Source organism: Aegilops tauschii, chromosome 7 (genome assembly GCF_002575655.3).
Source record: "Aegilops tauschii subsp. strangulata cultivar AL8/78 chromosome 7, Aet v6.0, whole genome shotgun sequence".
NCBI classification, from domain to species: domain Eukaryota; kingdom Viridiplantae; phylum Streptophyta; class Magnoliopsida; order Poales; family Poaceae; genus Aegilops; species Aegilops tauschii.
In genome coordinates this window covers 461,076,216-461,093,212 of record NC_053041.3, presented here as the reverse complement: position 1 = coordinate 461,093,212, position 16,997 = coordinate 461,076,216, and the positions used below count along the sequence as shown (strand labels likewise).

Below are 16,997 nucleotides of genomic sequence, written 5' to 3'. Positions count from 1 at the left end.
TTTTAATGAGGAGATCCTCACCGCTCTTGGCCACCTGCCGGAGTACCCAACATGCTCTAAGGCTGTGTGTTGGTATGGTATCCGCTGTACTATGAATTTTGCATGACCCATTAAGCCATCCCTCCAATACGGTTCCACGCCCTGTAGTGGGCTTTTGCTTCTTTCTAACTGGGTCGGGCGACTTACGAGAGTGCACCCTTTTAGTTCGGACTGGGGATTTTGTCAGAGCCGGAGCATCCCAAAATTTTGTTTGGGTTTTCCAGGCGCTTTCCATCGCACAGTACTTCCGTACTATGGCCACCAAGTCAGCGAAGTGTGCTATGTCACGGCGACTTATGGCGTTGAGGATTCCCTTGTCCGTGCAATTATTGCAAAAGAATGAAATTGCGTCTTCCTCGCGACAGTCCTTGACCTTGTTCATTACAAGGAGGAATCTGGCCCAATAGTGGTGTACTGTCTCCTGGGGCTCTTGTCTAATGTGGGAAAGATCGTTTATGTCTGGGTGGGTGCGTGGATTTAAGTCCGAACCTGATCTGAGACCCAGGGGCAGAGGAGTTTCCGATCTTGGGAGTTCGGGCTCTGGGATGTTGCCCGACAGGTCTGGCCCGCTGCCTGATTCTAGGTTCAGGGTTTGGGCGATGTCCTCCCGTAGACGGGTATCCGGCTCAAAGAGCTCGGGAATCCGGACATAGTTTGTCCTAAAGATAGAGGAAGAATCGCCGCATTGCTCCTCCACCACCGCTATCTGATGGGTGACCGGCGGAGAGTTAATCTCCCTTTGGTCGGGTTTAAGCCCGATCCGATCATAGTCCGTAGCGACTCCCAAAGCGGCGATGCGATCCAAGAGCTCATTCAAAGAGGAGAGCTCCATTGGATTCATCCGCTCGGTAAGTTCCGAGCCGATGTGGAGACTGTTTTTGATGACCCGAGAAGTCATCGTCGGCGCAGCGGCCGAACAGGCGGTCATGACGAAGCCGCCTAGTCGGAGAGTTTGGCCTACAGCCAGGGCTCCCCCCGAGGTGATGTTGTCCCTGACAACGAGACGAGGCATCCTTCCTTATGATGACGGCACAGTGGAACTCTCAATGAAAACACCAATGTCGGTGTCAAAACCGGCGGATCTCGGGTAGGGGGTCCCGAACTGTGTGTCTAAGGCGGATGGTAACAGGAGGCGGGGGACACGATGTTTACCCAGGTTCGGGCCCTCTCGATGGAGGTAATACCCTACTTCCTGCTTGATTGATCTTGATGATATGAGTATTACAAGAGTTGATTTACCACGAGATCGTAGAGGCTAAACCCTAGAAGCTAGCCTATGGTATGATTGATCTCGTCCTACGGACTAAACCCTCCGGTTTATATAGACACCGGAGGGGGCTAGGGTTACACAAAGTCGGTTACAAGGGAGAGATCTACATATCCGTATCGCCAAGCTTGCCTTCCACGCCAAGGAGAGTCTCATCCGGACACGGGTCGAAGTCTTCAATCTTGTATCTTCATAGTCCAACAGTCCGGCCAAAGGATATAGTCCGGCTGTCCGAGGACCCCCTAATCCAGGACTCCCTCAAGTGCGTCGGCCGGTTTGTGCCCCGGAACTGGCAGATGGCTCGGTCGGGGCCTCCGGCTTTAGATGTTAGGCTTAGGTGAAAGGTCTGGGTATGTGGCCTAACTTGCACCCCTTCATCATATGGATAGGAGTAGCGGGAGATTGCCAATATGGTGGATTCAGGCGTATTGTTGTTCTATTTTATAAGGTTCTCGAGAATAATTAATAAAATGGCCGCATTCATATCTCAGATACAGAGTCCGGGGGTCAACCTTCTTTTCTAAAAAAATATATGAAACTGGCAAGCGGCAAATGTGAACAGGCTATAGCGACCTGGTGACAATTGAAATGTACGATGGTTGATGTAAAGTTCGCGCCCTTTAGCGGGATAATTTGTTGGTCTATCAACATCATCACAAGTACGTCCTTACTTTTTGTGTGATCTCCTTTCTCTCGTAGTACATCGATCATTTCTGGTTTGGAAACAACTCATCCCGATCACCAGCTAGCTGCTAAGCAGACTAGGGTGGATGGTTGTCGGCGTGTTAGTTTCGTTACATTATCTACCCCGCAAAATAAAATCTACCCCTGAGCAGATTGGTGAAGAAGATAATTCTCCGAATCAAAATGTAGGCCAAGTATGGCAGTAAATATATTTCTATTTTGGACCAGAAATATACACAAGAAAGGGAATATAGAGGTCCATAATAACTGTTTGTGGGAGAGAGATGGAGAGAGGACTTTTGGTTCCCAGCAGTGGTGCACCTACAGTCAGTGACGATGGATCTAGGGTTTTACGGTTGGGTGCCATATTTCGCACATACAATTCAATCATCAATATAAATATCGCAAATTAAAGTATGTATGGTGTCAACAAGCCTTTATTTATTTAAATGTAAACTTTTTTGTGTGAATTATTTAGATGTAAACTCATTTTGCCTTGGGTGCGTTATATTACAGTAACATACTATGTAACATAAACACCTCTCTCTTCATTACCTACTTGCAACATAAGCAAATATTTCTTGGGATGCCTAATGTTACTAGCTAAGTTACTCCCACTATGACGAGTCTAAGGTAACATAAGGGCATCTTCAACACCGACCCTCAAAACGCTCGCATATGTCCAGACCGCGCTGTCCGGATGTGTCGTGCCATCCAACGCGGGCTTATATCGGTCCACAGGGTGGTCCGGATCCACTTTCTTCCGCAAACCAAAGACAAATGTTGGGGGATTTGCGGGCGTCCGAACCGCTCCTGAGCTCACGTCTGATCGCCCTGGCCCACCCAGCCCCCCTCCCTCGCGCGTGCTTCCCTCCCAAAACTGTTAGCGCCGGTCCAGAGCGTCAGTGCCGGATTCATACCCGGCTAGAGCGGACACGAGCTCTCACTGGCGCCGGCATTAAAGTGGCGCGCCGCCAAGAAAGTGTCGCTTCTCGGTGCAGGCGTATGCTCCGCGTTCAAAGGACACGATGGCCGTCCGTCCGTCCGTCTGCCATCCACATTAATGACACTCGGTTGCCGAGGCGTCTACTCCGGTGCCACCCGTCCGTACATCTGCCGCCCACCATTGCTATAGAAACTGCTACCCCGGTCATAGCCGCAGCCATCCGCCTTCGATCCATTTATTCTATCCGCACCACTCCCACCATGGCTTTCTCGCGCTCCAAAGCTCTCTGGGATGGGCTGACGCTGGAGCAGAAGGAGATGGCCGCCATTGCTACCGGTTGGCTAGCCGGCAGGCAGCCGGAGGACGACGACGTCCCAATGGAGGACGCGGCCGACGATGAGAGGCGCCACCCACCTCATCCGCGCTACCTTTGCCAGTGCATTGCACCATGACCATCGGCGAGGCCCATGCCCATTACATTACGTGGACATAGTGCGGGAGGAGCTGGAGGAGAAATTTTGGGAGGCGCAGGCCGATGCCGCCTACAACCACCAGCTCCTCTAGGAGCACCAGCAGGCGGAGGAGCAGCTCACCGCCGGAGGGCGATCACACCGGAAGCAGACCTGGCGGAGGTCAACGTCGGCTCCACCGAGGCCGCATCCCGCTGCCACGACCACGAAGCCAGCACGTCCGCGGGCGCTGCCGGCAGCGAGGAAGAGTAGAGAACGATAGGTCGGCGCTGCTCGGGTCCCAAGAAGGGCACCGCTCCTCTCCTCCCGTTGAAGCCAAGCTTGGTGGGCTGAACATCGTCGCCCGATTTGCCGCTTGGCGGCGACGTGGAGGCGGACAACTTCACTTCCCAGGTATCCGGAGGCGACGGTTACGGGGGCGGAGCTGGAGAGCGTCGAGGCGGAACTGGAGAAGGCGAAGTTTCAGTTCTCGGGGCTCCTGAGAGGAACGGGCGTCGGCGATCATACGTTAGGTGTATTAATTATACCTCCAGTCGGACGAGCACAACTTAGTTGATGTATGTTCGAAATGTAATGAAATTCGTTATGTTTATATGAAATCTATCATATTTATATGAAATCCGACCATGTTTGAACGAATTTTGTCTGGTTAGTTCGCATTGTTGTTCAAATATATGCAGGCAGCGTTGGATGTCTACCTCCCGCATCCGTGTTCGTGGATTGGTCCCCTGTCCGCGGACATATGCGGGAGGAAATTTGCGAATCGTGTTGGAGATGCCCTTAGTTGAAGGAGAGGGAAGAGGAGACAGGAGAAAAATGAGTTGTAAACTAAGAGCCGGCTATAGCACAAAGGCTGAAAAAACTTTCTGAAATTATAAGATGTGTCAACTATTAATACATATTTTTAAAAAAATTACTATTATACAGGTCCGCTATTAGGTTGGTTTTACATGCCATGTCAACTTTCATAACCGATCATTGGCTTAACCATGTTCTTATAGACAAAAGGGGCAAGTGCTGCTCGGTACTACTCCCTCCATCTCAAAATAAATGTTTTAATCTTAATATAATTTTATATTAAAGTTAGTATAAAGTTGAGACACTTATTTTAGGACGGAGGGAGTACATCGGTATTTTCAATTGTAACCATTAAGTTATTGTGCTTCGTTCGATGTGAATACTACAAGCCTATCTTGCTCGGTTTTGGAAGGTACCTCTTGTCGTTTGTATTTCTAGAATATTCTTAGCAAATCCAAAGATAGTCAACGACCAAGCGCCATAGTTTAGGGCTTACGTTAGACATGTACATAGAGAAAATTACCAGCAGCCTCGTTTAATATTGTTATATATATCTAGAGTGAAGTATACTCTTGCAATTTATTCTTCCTTTTATTTATTTATTCTGCGAGAGATTCTTCCTATTATTTGAAATAACATGTCCTCATTGATGGCCGTGGTCAAAATGTTTATGTGCCAATATTAAAACAGCCTATATCGTGACTCAGAGACGGTAAGATCATATACAACCAAATACACCAAATTTGACCCCTCAAACGGTACGGACACGTTCGCGGACAGTGGCCGGTTGTACCTTAAATTATCGTTTCCACAGCCTGAATACCTCAACTACGAATCCGCAAATCCATACAATTACATGCACGTGAAATGTAATCTCAAGCGAAGCTCGGCCAGCTCCGCCGTGGCCATGTCCGTCGGCTAGATGCGCCCCTCGGAGTGTCGGTGCGGTCGCCGATGAGATGGAGTAGGACATGGGACACACATTGGCTCACGGGACTCGAGGCACCGCCATCCCCATGCCCTACTCTTTCTTGCCGGAGCCCGTCGCGGTCGATGTGGGGTCGACGATGGATCCGTCGTGATCGGAGGTTGACGTCCACCACGACGCAGTTGCGGTGCCTAGGGTTGCAGGCCTCCCGTATCGGTCTCGGAGAGTGCGACTCCGCCTCCCGACGTTCGCCGCGAGGGCTGCCGTGGTCCCCCACACCCTCTTCCACGCACGGCAGGCATGCCGCATCATAGCCTCAGTTGACAGGCCACGGAAGGTCTTCCCGTTGTTGCACCAATGAAGGAGCTGCACCTCTACAGCGTTCGGACGCTAGATGGAGCGCGCTACCTCCGGTGAGGCAGTGACGACGTGCCTTGTGCCGGATCCAAGCTCCATTTGGACGGAGGCCTTGGATTCCCGTCGGATCGAGTCCGACCATTTTCGGGCGTTCTCATCGTGGGCGCGGCAGAGCGCAATGCTAACGACCATCTCCTTCTCGGGCCCGACCGGGATGAGGTCCCATTTCGCAGATCGGGTGAGGAGCACTCGGATCCGCTGCCTGTCATGCCGGAAAAGACCGGAGATCGCCGGACAGGAGCTTCGCAACGGAGGGGAGTGGCTAGGGTCTGGTCTGGCAAGCGAACGAGGACGAATGTACGTGGGGTCGGGTGCGCCAGCGTGTGCCTGATCCGATGTGACGGGTCTTTCAAATCCGCTCTAAATTTGGACTGGATATGAAGAGTGCTAATCAGCCCAGGCATTTGGAGCCGATATAGGAGCCCCTTAGGTCTGTTTTTTCTTTTGACCGGTTAGTAACCGGACCGTCGTCCAAATATATAAAAGGGGTTTGATGCGTCTGGCTATATATGCTCTATGTGCCAACATGAGTCTCTCCAACTAACTTACGCTGTTGAGAAATACTACAGGTGAATCCACCGGCAAGTTTCAGTGTCGGTATGAAGTTCTGGACCACGCCAAAGAGTGCGTTGCAATATTTCCTAATTATATGGTTTGGTTAAAACGTCCACTCTAGCAACAACTTGCAAGCATCTTAAATTATTATTCAAGCATACTGTTAATTACAATCACATCAACTCTCTCCGCAATGTCAACGATTCTACTATAGTAGCTATCGTCCCTGAACCACGGCGCCACAACTGGCCAGTGCAATGTAGCAGGTGGCGCATGCAGTCGTGGTTGCCCCAGAATACGCATGATTTGTCGGCGGTTTAACTGACACCACCAGCGCCAGGGTTAAATTATTTTGCAGCGCTACTAGCCGGTGAACAGTCACCAGCTACTACTCATAAAGAACCTTCGTCTCGCAGCCACTTGTGTCATTGCATGGACTACATCTAGAGATCGAGCAGTTTCTGCGGAACGTACGGATCAAGTCGATCTACTGGTATTGTTCACTCTTAATCTTGAACGGTTGCGGGTACGTGCTGATGGGTGATGCATGCGATCAGATATGGACCTTGTGGTGCATGGTTTTGGACGCGAGTGAGTAGTCCTTTTCTGTTTAGGGCTTGGAGCAGTTGGTGTTGTTGCCTTTCTCTAACTGATTCCAAGAAAGAAAAGGAAGGGTGGTTGGCTAACCGAGGAAGGTCAGTAACCTGCTAGCTAGCAGCAAGCTCTTTTCTACTAAGAAGAAGATAGAAGAGGTAAGAGATCCATGTATATATGACTTGGGGTGATTGGAGTTCTTGCAGTCCTATGTAGTACTTAGTACTTACACTAACAACATCTACAACCGGAATTGCCTGATACGAGCCCCCGTTTGTTTGCGGACGCGTCGCGCTCGCGGACTGCTCCCGGCTATCCCTCATTTGTCCGTATCCTCAGCCGCTTTGCTCATATCAAACTACCAAATCCATGCAACGTACATCAACACAACATAGTAGCTAAATTTAACACAAAGGATAGCATCGAAATAGCAAGTTCATTACAGCCGGACATAAAACATGTTCACTTTAGATTGGATAGTTTGATAAACCAGCTACGATCAATGATCAATATGATTAAGAAGGTGTCGGAGTTCACCACTTTCTCGTCGTGCCCTTCCCCTTGCCGTCCCTCGAAGGGCGTCGTCATCGTCAGTAGTGGTGCCACCGTCAAACAAGGGCAAGGAGACGAGCCTGGCTAGATTCCGGGACGCACGGGCCTGCTCCTTGGCGAGCCGCTTGGCTTTTGCCGCGTTGGCGGCCTTCTCCTTCACGAGCCACTCAGACTCCTTGAGCCCGAGCCAGCAACTCCAACGTGCCGACCCATATGGACGGTGGTTTTGTCCGCTTTTTGTTTGTTTGGATCGGGCGCCCACTCGGCGTCCGTCCTGTTTACGATTTGGGTCGGCAGTGCGTTCAACGCCCGTGACCCATTTCATGTCCGCGCACAAATTTGAAAAAGCCTGTGGCTGTATATCTTGCAAGCGGCCATGCTGTCACCCAAAGTTCATGCCAAGACCATGCCAGCGGCTGACATACAATGCCAGCTCCAAAATACACCACACAGTTCATGCTCTTCCTTGTCTTGCCGGCACACTTACCCAATATACAAACAAGGGATGGCGGTCGCCGCCATAGATCACTCGTCGTCGAACTTGAGCATGTCAGCCTGCATCTTCTCGAACCACGGCCTCTTCCTCGGCGACACGGTGTTGACGTCCACCTTCATGATCTCCACCCCCGTCATCATGCTAGCGAGAGCCACTCCTTTTGCCTTGGTCTTGGCATTGGCGACCTCGATCTCTAGCATCTTGGCTTGCTTCTCGGCCTCCATCTCAAGCATCCTCGCTTGCTTCTCTGCCTCCATCTCAAGCCTCCTCGCTTGCTTCTCCATGAAGGCATTCATTTGCTCTTCCTTGTCTTGCCGGCGCTTCTCCTCCCTTGAGTCCTTCTTGGTCATCATGTCCTCCACGGTTGCGATCAAGACGATCGACGCTGCATCCCGCTTGTCCTCCTTCTTGAAGTTGGCCTTCCCCCGCGGCCGTGGCTTCTCGTCCTCCCCAACCTCCTTCACGGCTTTCTTCCCCCCACGCGCCATGATGACAGTATATTGCGCCTTGAACTTCTCCCCGTTGATGACCCTCCAACAATAGGAGAGGTTGAAGGACATGCCTTCATGTTGGACCTTGAATGCTACAAATGAATGGCATGCAAGCATATGGGCAAATGGATATGCAAGCATAAAGGGAATGAAAACGTAGAGGGGCGCATGCATACCATGTCTTGCATGCCAATGCCGCTCACGGTGCGTGCCTAGATACTCTCAAGGGTGGCACAAAACTTGTTGCACTCTTGTTGTATCACCCTCCATTGCTTCGATGGACACCCACCCACGCGTGTTATGCATTTGGTACGGTGCAAACTTCTTGTGTTCATAGAACTCACGATGGACACAAATCCAAAAGGTTCATGACTTTTGTTTGGCGTCGAGCTTGGGGTCTTGCCCAATGGAGCTTATCCTCGGAGGTCGTGTATGCCTTCGTCCGCTTGCTCTTGCGCTTCGGCTTTGCCCCGGCGGCTTGGTTGGCGAGCTCGTCCTCGAACAAAGGCTCCCTGTCGATGTCCAACTCATCCTCTTCCTCGAGGTCATAGTCCTCCGAAAACTCGTGGTCAAGCACGAAGCCGTCTAGGTCCAGGCCGACCTGATCTTGCATGGAGGCCTCGTGCATGCCAGCTGGATCATAGGTTGCCGGCGTGAACGGCCCTCGACCGTCTTGGCTTTGGGTCTCGTCGGGATCATAGCCAGCCGCGGCGGCACAGCCGGCGGAGCTAGCGGCCGCCGCACTCTCCATGAAGGTTGAACGTCTCGTCATCGCCGGCTGCCGGCATTCTGTTGAACAGGTTGCGGGCCCGGGGAGCACGTCGGCTGGTATCTCCTGCGCGCGTTTCCTGGCCCCTCCAGATGACGAGGCACCGGCCACCGGCGTGGCGTTGAGGTGGATGGGCGCGGGCGTGGAAGTCGCCACCTCGCTCACCTCCGGTGAGCATTCCCCGGAGAGTTGGGAGGCTTGCGGGTAGACGTGAAAGCTGGGAATCGGGTGCGTCGCCGAGACGCGGGGCGACTCTGGCAGCACCATCCGAGGAAACGCGGACGAGCTGGTGCTGGCCATGGCCATGGCAGCGTTGGCGAGCCCGTGCGCTGGCCAGGGTTTAACCCTAGGTAGATTAGGGCCTCCCTAGTTGCCGCCGTCACGCGGGCGTTAGTTTCCTCCTGCTTCTTGGCGGCGGCGAGGGCGGCGGCGGCGGCTGCTTCGTCCCCTGCGTCCGCCGCGTGCCTTCGGCATCAGCTGCTTCTTCTTCTTGGGCGCCGCGACGGTCTTGCGAGGGGCGTGGGGCTTACCTTTGCCGGAGGGGGCAGAGGTGATGACGGACTAGGCGAGGGAGGCGAGGCCGGTGGCGGCATCGAGAGGGTCGTCCATGGCGAGCGGCCGGGAGCGTGCGCGGGAGGGAGGGTTTTGGGAAAGTGGAGGGAAATGGTGGGCATTTGCCATCGACTGGCGGGCCGAAGGGCGTAGTTGGCACGCGGCGCGCGGCCATCCTATGTCCGTGTAGACACAAATGAGGCTCAAAATTGGGCCATAAATGGGTCGGCGGGCGGACAAAAAGCGGGCGCGCGTCCATTTGGGTCTACGCGTTGGGCCGATTATTCCGTCCGCACTACCCAAACGGACGCGTGCGGACGAAATAAATCGGCGTGTTGGAGTTGCTCTAAATGCCTTGGCATTTTTCCGATGGCGGACCTCCGTCTCGGCCATGGTCAATGACCGGCGGATGGTAGGCGGCAGACGAGGCGGCGCGCCCAGCGAAGTGGTTGTAGATGCTTTAATATCTCATATTTTGAGACAAAATGAGTACCTTCTTCATTTGTATTTACTTCGTATATTAGCTTTTGGTCAAAGTCAAGCTTTGTAAACTTTGACTAAACTTATAGACTAAAATATTAAAATATACAATAACAATTTAATATCATTAGATTCATTATTGAATGTACTTAATATCATATAAATTTGTTATAATATCTATTTATATTCGTTTATATAAACTTGATCAAACTTTAAAAAATTTGGCTTCAGTCAACTATAATATGCAGAGTAAATAAAAACGGTGGAGTAGTACGTATGGCTTTTGTAAAAGTGTTGCATGTAAACAAATTATTCGTGGACAGTTTGACGTGACGTCCTGTCAGCCATTTCCGACTCTTTGTTAGCCACACAAATTAAGCGTCAACGACAAACAAAGTTCGATTATTAGAAGCTGGAAAGAAAATCTTTCGCAATGAATGCCGGTTGGCATCATATGCGTATGACGAACGGGGATGGTTCCCTCTTTACCTGACACGTGCAAAGCACCACTGTACGCCTTGCGTTTCTTGGAAGAAAGCAAGCAGCCAGGGTTTCTGATTCTAGCAACTGGTCTATAATCTTTTAGATATACGATTATACCATTTATGCCCTGTTCAAGGAAGGTCATGGTCTGTTATTTATGAGCGAAGGGTGTATGCATGGAAATTTCAGAGTGCAGCATTCAACGTGAATCCTTATCTCCATTAACCTAGAACAGTGCTTGTACTACTGTACACTGTGGAACTGAAGTCGTAACATATACAAACATCACGTCACATTTATTGCTTTACCAAAAATGAACTACGGCCTGAGTACTACTTTGCACCAAAATTGTAGACTTTTAACGATGTCTGGTAGTCCTTATTCAAAGTTGTTCTTTCACGAAATTCTTATTCAAAGGGTGTTGGGTTTATTTATAAGTTAGGCATAATGCCTTCGTCTCTCTAAATAAAAGCTCTTTATTTGGTGCAACTTTAGGCTTCGTTATGTATGCATTCAGTAGATTTAGAAAAGAAAAAACTACTCCCTCCGTTTCAAAATAGATGACCCAACTTTATACTAACTTTAGTACAAAGTTAGTACAAAGTTGGGTCACTCTATTTTGGAACTGAGGGAGTAGTATTCACACTAGCATTCACACACGACTGAGGAATGGCCAAGCTGCACTAATTTGTTATACACAAGAAATATTGGTACACACAAGACAAACACACAACCATGCATTTTATCACGTACTCCCTCCGTTTCAAAATATATGTCTTTCTAGAGATTACAATAAGTGACTATATACGGATCAAAATGAGTGAATCTACACTCTAAAATATGTCTACATATATTCGTATTTTGTAATCCATTTGAAATGTCTAAAAAGACTTATATTTAGGAATGGGGGGAGTAGTTGGTACGCCATGGTATACATAGAGGGGAGAGGATTTATAGCACGAGCAGGAGCAGGTGCAGGGGCACCAAGTCCCTCGTGCGTGCTTTTTCTTTTGGCTTCCGATTTTGAAACTTTTATATCTTTTGAACAAAAATTCTAAATTAAATGATGTTTTCATATTTGTGTTTCTCGTGACGAGGGCTTTCAAATAAGATTCATTTTAAATACATTTTGATTAGTTTTGGAAAAATATGTTAAGAACCAACCCTTGAAACTTACTACGCATGACCGACAAATCAGAACTTTTCTACAAAAAAAAATCGCTTAAAGTTTAAACTCTGCAGCTTGATAGAAGCGATCGAGAAAATTGCTAGTTTGAGAGACAAAATCGTAAGTTTCATAACTGAAAACTTATTGTTCCCTCGTGCAGGATCCAACTACTTTGAGGACCCGCGAGACATTCGGGTGACTTGAGAGGGCTTGACACCTCAATGCTCCCGCACCTTCGTGCCCCTGCAAATTCCTGCTTGCAGAGGCAGTATTTCACGCTTTCAGCAGTTGTAATGTCCCAAAAAGGGAAGGTATGTGTACGAACAAAATAGGGAAGATATGTGCACATAATTTGGATACTGAAATGATGTCCAATAGAGCTGAATTTTTTTTGTTAGGACATGCGACCTGTTTTCGAAGCATGCTTTCTACTATTAATTAAGGTAGAAGAAATAATATGTGGGTAGGGGATCTAGGTGGAGAAATATCCATACGTGGTCTTTACTACACCGTGCGGAAGTCAGGGAGCATATGACCTTTTGGTGCAACCGATGGGAAATGATAGCACGAGCTACATACAAATCGGTTTGGATGACGATCCAACAATAGGAGAGGTGTTTAGGCATTGTGTCCTATGTTTGCCGATTGTGGCCATTTGTTTACTTCTTTGATTTTGTTTATGTACCTGAGATGATTTTTGTACCGTGATACTCTATTCGTTTAAAGAAATGATTGTGCGCATCGTTTGATGTAGGGACCAAGGGAATTCCCAATATTTGAAAAAAAATGTGATCTTGAGATACTTGCGTGCATATCTTGCCTCTTGTTACTTATTATGACTGCTGTTGTTGGCGCCAAGCTTGCAACTTTTTGAACAGGACTACCTGTATTTATTTCTAGATAAAAGTGGAAGAAGCGGAGTGGTTGGCTCCGTTTGATTTTTTCTTTTTTTACTTCTCACCTTGAGTAGGGATTATCAAGATCCAACCTTAGGGCATCCTTCACGCTGACCTCAAAACGGACTCTGTATCTGTCTGCGACCGATCCGCACCGGTGTCCGGACACTGTTACGGAAACCGGCCACCCAACCCTACACTCTAAATATCCAGCTCTATTAACTTTGAGAAAGATTATTAGCTTTTAGTTTAACAGAAGGCTACTAATTATAGTGCTTCCGGTCAAATCTAGTCCGCCTAAATCATGGCTAAGCACCAAGCATAAGCTAGTATTTTGGCTTCCGCCAAATGAAGGTGCTAAATATTTGGCCACCGCCAAATGAAGGTGTTCCAACTAGTGCATAAAAAAGCACCTTCCACAAAATGACTACTTAATTTGCATAATAAAAATTTATTAATTAGCATCTTTCGTCAAATGCAAATACACTAGGTAGTACTACCTTTCGCCAAAATGCTAACTATCCACTGCAATTAGCGCAATGCACTCTGCTAAACGCTAGCCATCATGAGTGGACGCAGAGTATAGACAATATATGATGGCTTTTATTTGGGCAGACAGATGTCCGGATTCTCACAAAGCCTCACTTTGTTTGTCTTCCGTTTACAGGAAAATGGATGTATGGACGCGTCAGTGGATCCATGCGGGACTGCGTTGGATGGCAAACTGCGTCCGGACAGCGTGGTCCGAACACTTGCAGGAGGTTTCAAAATCTGCTTTGGAGATGCCCTTATGCATAACGTGGTTCTCTCTTGGATAAAGAGGAGAGGAAATGCACGTAGGTGCAGGGGCACCGAGCCGCTCGCGCACGTGCCTTTCTTTTGCCTTTTGATTTTCGGCCTTTCATATCTTTGAATGAAAAGTCCAAATTACGTTCTGCTTTTATGTTTGTATTTCTTATGACGAGGGCTTTCAAATAAGATCAACTTCGAATATGTTTTGACAAGTTTTTAAAAATTCTGCTAAGTCTCAACTTTTGAAACTTAGTACGAATGACCGACAAAAACACAACTTTAGTACCTGCGACTGCCACAAAAATCGATGAAAGTTTCAATTCTGAAATTTGATACGATCGACCGTGAAAATCGTAAGTTTCAAATGCAAAACTGTAACTTTCAAACATTAAAACTTGAAACTTATTGTGCTCATCACCTGTCTGATTTACCTCCAACGGATTTTGTGGGGTCTTGGTCTTCCTTCGCCAACCCCTGCCCGTTGACCTGCCCTCCAACACCGACGGAACCACCGGCTCCCGCTACCCACAGCCGGCGGCGCTATGCGCGCGCTTCGCCGCCTCAAAACCAAATTGCTGCCGGTCTCAGACTAGCCACAGTGGGAGTAACTTCAGCAGTAACTTTAAGTCCAACTCAGCAAATTTGTCTATGTGGCAATGAGTTAATGAAGAGAGAGGTAGTTCTAGTAACTTAGCTAGTTACTGTAACACCACACATATCAAAGCAAGATGAGTCTATAGCATAATAAATGAAGTATTGCATGTTACCACGCATATGTTACTTCCCACTATAGAGGTAGTAACATAGAGTAGTAACATGCCCATGTTACTACTCTATGTTACTACCCATTGTGGCTAGTCTCAATAAACCCTGCCATATTCTGTGGATACCCCACCCCTCCTGCACCCGTTAACCGTCGACGATGAGGAGGCTCCACATATTCGACGGAGGCCTGAAAATTTCCATGCACATAAAGAATAGCAAACTCGCCCTTTTATTCATGCCAACATTGTTACACAGGAGAGATACTACGATGTAAGTGTAACACTGTTTGCACATACAATAACGGCCCCAAAGGACGATAAGTGTACAAACAAAACATTCAGCAAACTATATGGAACAGTGACCGACGCCTTCAGATCATTTGGCAGCTCCATTCAAACAGAGTAGCGCTCACATCTCTGGAACATATAATAATTAAGTACCCTCGATTTCCTTCAGTTTATTTCGCACGCTTGCATGGCTGCACGTACGTACGTACGTTCATCCGAGGTCCTCCCTCATCAGACCAGCGAAGTCGTCGGCGTGTTCCTTGGTGACGCAGCTCGCGAGCAGCCGCGTGCCGGCGAGCGGCGCCGGCGCCTTCATGACGATGACCGACGCGATGAGGTCGCAGTTCACCAGCGGGCCGGCCGTCATTGGGGTGCCGTACCCGTAGTCCACGTCCGAGAACCCGAGCTTACTCCAGTCCGACACGTACACCGACTCGTAGTCGAACGTCATCTGGAACGGGTCGCGGCCGCCGGTGCGGCACTCGGCCCAGCTCAGACACTCCTCCGCCATGCGTCGCTTCGCTTCGCGGACCACCCCGACAATCTCGACCACCGACGAGCCGGCGACCTTCTCCGCCGGCGCCGACACCTTCACCGGGAAGATGGCGTTGCCCCAGTATCCCGGCTCCAGCTTTAGCACGTGGCGGGCGCTGGCGAAGAAGCAGAGCTTGACGTCCGCGCCGGGGACTACGACCGGGCCGATGGCCCGCGTCCGGCACTGCCAGAGCTTGGCGATGACGATGTCGAAGCCGGAGCAGTGCTTGCCGCCGGTGAACTCGGAGTACTGCGACTTGATCTTGTCGAGGTAGGCGACCGGGAAGTCGAACGCGATGTACTCGAGGGCCAGCGCCGGCAGCTCCGGGAGCGGGCCGGGCTTGATGTCCGGGTCGGGGAAGCGGTCGCGCCCCCAGACCGGCTTGACGCGGGGCTCCGGGAGGCCGCGGGCAAGGTCGCCGATGGCGTTCAGGAACTGGGCCGCGCCCGTGCCGTCGGCCACCGCGTGGTTGGTGCGCAGGCCGATCACGAAGCCGCCGCAGGTAAACGCCGTGACCTGAGAGATCACAAGTTGACAACATTAAAAATGTGCACGAGTTCGTCATGTGTACACACGCAACATATGATAAATGCAAGTATGCAACTAATCGTCACAAGTTGACAACATTAAAAATCTGCACGAGTTTGGTTTTGCTAAACAAAAGAGAGTTGGTGTAGTGTATTTACTTAGCCGGGACCAACCGCTTCCTCCGAGAACGTGAAGACAAAGCTGAAACAATGCACGAAAAAAAAAAATAAGAACCTGTATCATGGCAAGGCTGTTTTGCGGCTCGACGGCCCAGAGCTCCGGCGTCGGGTACGGCACGAGCTGGTCCTTGCCGAGCAGCAGGGGCCGCTCCAGGAAGCTGACGTCGGCGAGCGTGCAGTTCGCGGTGGCCTCGACGAAGTAGACGCCCTCGGCGGAGCACAGCACGGCGGGGCGGCGCGTGTCCTCGCCTTCCACGATTCGGCCGGCGAAAGGGTAGTAGTGCACCAGCGCGTCCGCGAGCGCGCCGCGCACGACGGCCGCCGGGGGCTTCCTCTTCTTCTCTTCCGCGCCGGCGTCCACCGTCTCGGGCACGGCGTCGCGGTACACATGCACGGACTCGACGAGGCCGCGGTGCGTCGGATACCGGTCAACCCACGCGAGTGGCAGGGTCTCCGACGGCGTCGCGGCGGATGGCCGGACGGGACCCTCGGACACCTTGGTCACGGCAAAGACACCCATGGTGTTGTGTTGTGCCAGTTACGTGGTTGCCTAATTTGCTGTCAGCGGCTAAGGTTGCCTGGACTGGAGTGACACGGCGGGGCGCCAAGGGCATTTATAGGAGCAGGAGCAGGCGAACTGCCTACTACGCTGTTTTGCCGCCTCGATCTCCACAGCCCTTTCCAAGAAAAGGTTGGAAGTTGCATGTTCCGTGACGACTAATTTACTCCCTTCGTTTCTTTTTAGTTTGCATATAGGATTTGATTAAAGTCAAACTTTATAAAACTTGACTAACTTTTTGTAAGAAAAGATATTAACATTCACACTATATACAGAAAAGCTATCGACATTCACACTATGTAATCAATATTATTAGATGTATGATGAAATTAATTTTCATAACATATAACTTTTTAGTCTGCATATAGTGTTAATGTTGATATCTTTTCCTACAATACAAAAAGCTAATCAAACTTTATAAAGTTTGACTTTGACTAAATCTTATATACAAACTAAAAAATGAAGGGACAACGTTTTATTCTCCCACAAATGCACAACGGTAATTCAAGTGGCGATTAGTTGAGTTCGACTGGATCAGCAGCGGCGGCAGCGGCTGGGGCAGGAGGCCCTGTGCGACCGCCAGCTCAGGTTCTATCTAATTTGTTTGATGTGTTGGCAACGCTGATGGCAGAGGTTAACCCGGCAAATCAGGATGCACACAATGCGGAAGTCGCGAAAGTGAAAGATCAGATCACCCAGGCAAAAGCTGACTTAGCAGCTCAGGATACCAGGATAGCCGCGGAGCGGGCCGCTTTGGATGCACAAGC

General features: G+C 49.8%; 1 protein-coding gene across 1 annotated transcript; it reads right to left on the bottom strand.

The window, feature by feature from the left end:
* Positions 1-14,355: 14,355 nt before the first annotated feature.
* Positions 14,356-16,257, bottom strand: LOC109760034 (acyl transferase 10). Its single transcript, XM_020318871.3, has 2 exons — positions 15,727-16,257; positions 14,356-15,480 (listed from the first exon to the last, which is right to left on the bottom strand). Exons 1-2 carry the CDS (start codon positions 16,189-16,191, stop codon positions 14,641-14,643), a joined length of 1,305 nt encoding a protein of 434 aa, XP_020174460.1. The 5' UTR covers positions 16,192-16,257; the 3' UTR covers positions 14,356-14,640.
* Positions 16,258-16,997: the final 740 nt, after the last annotated feature.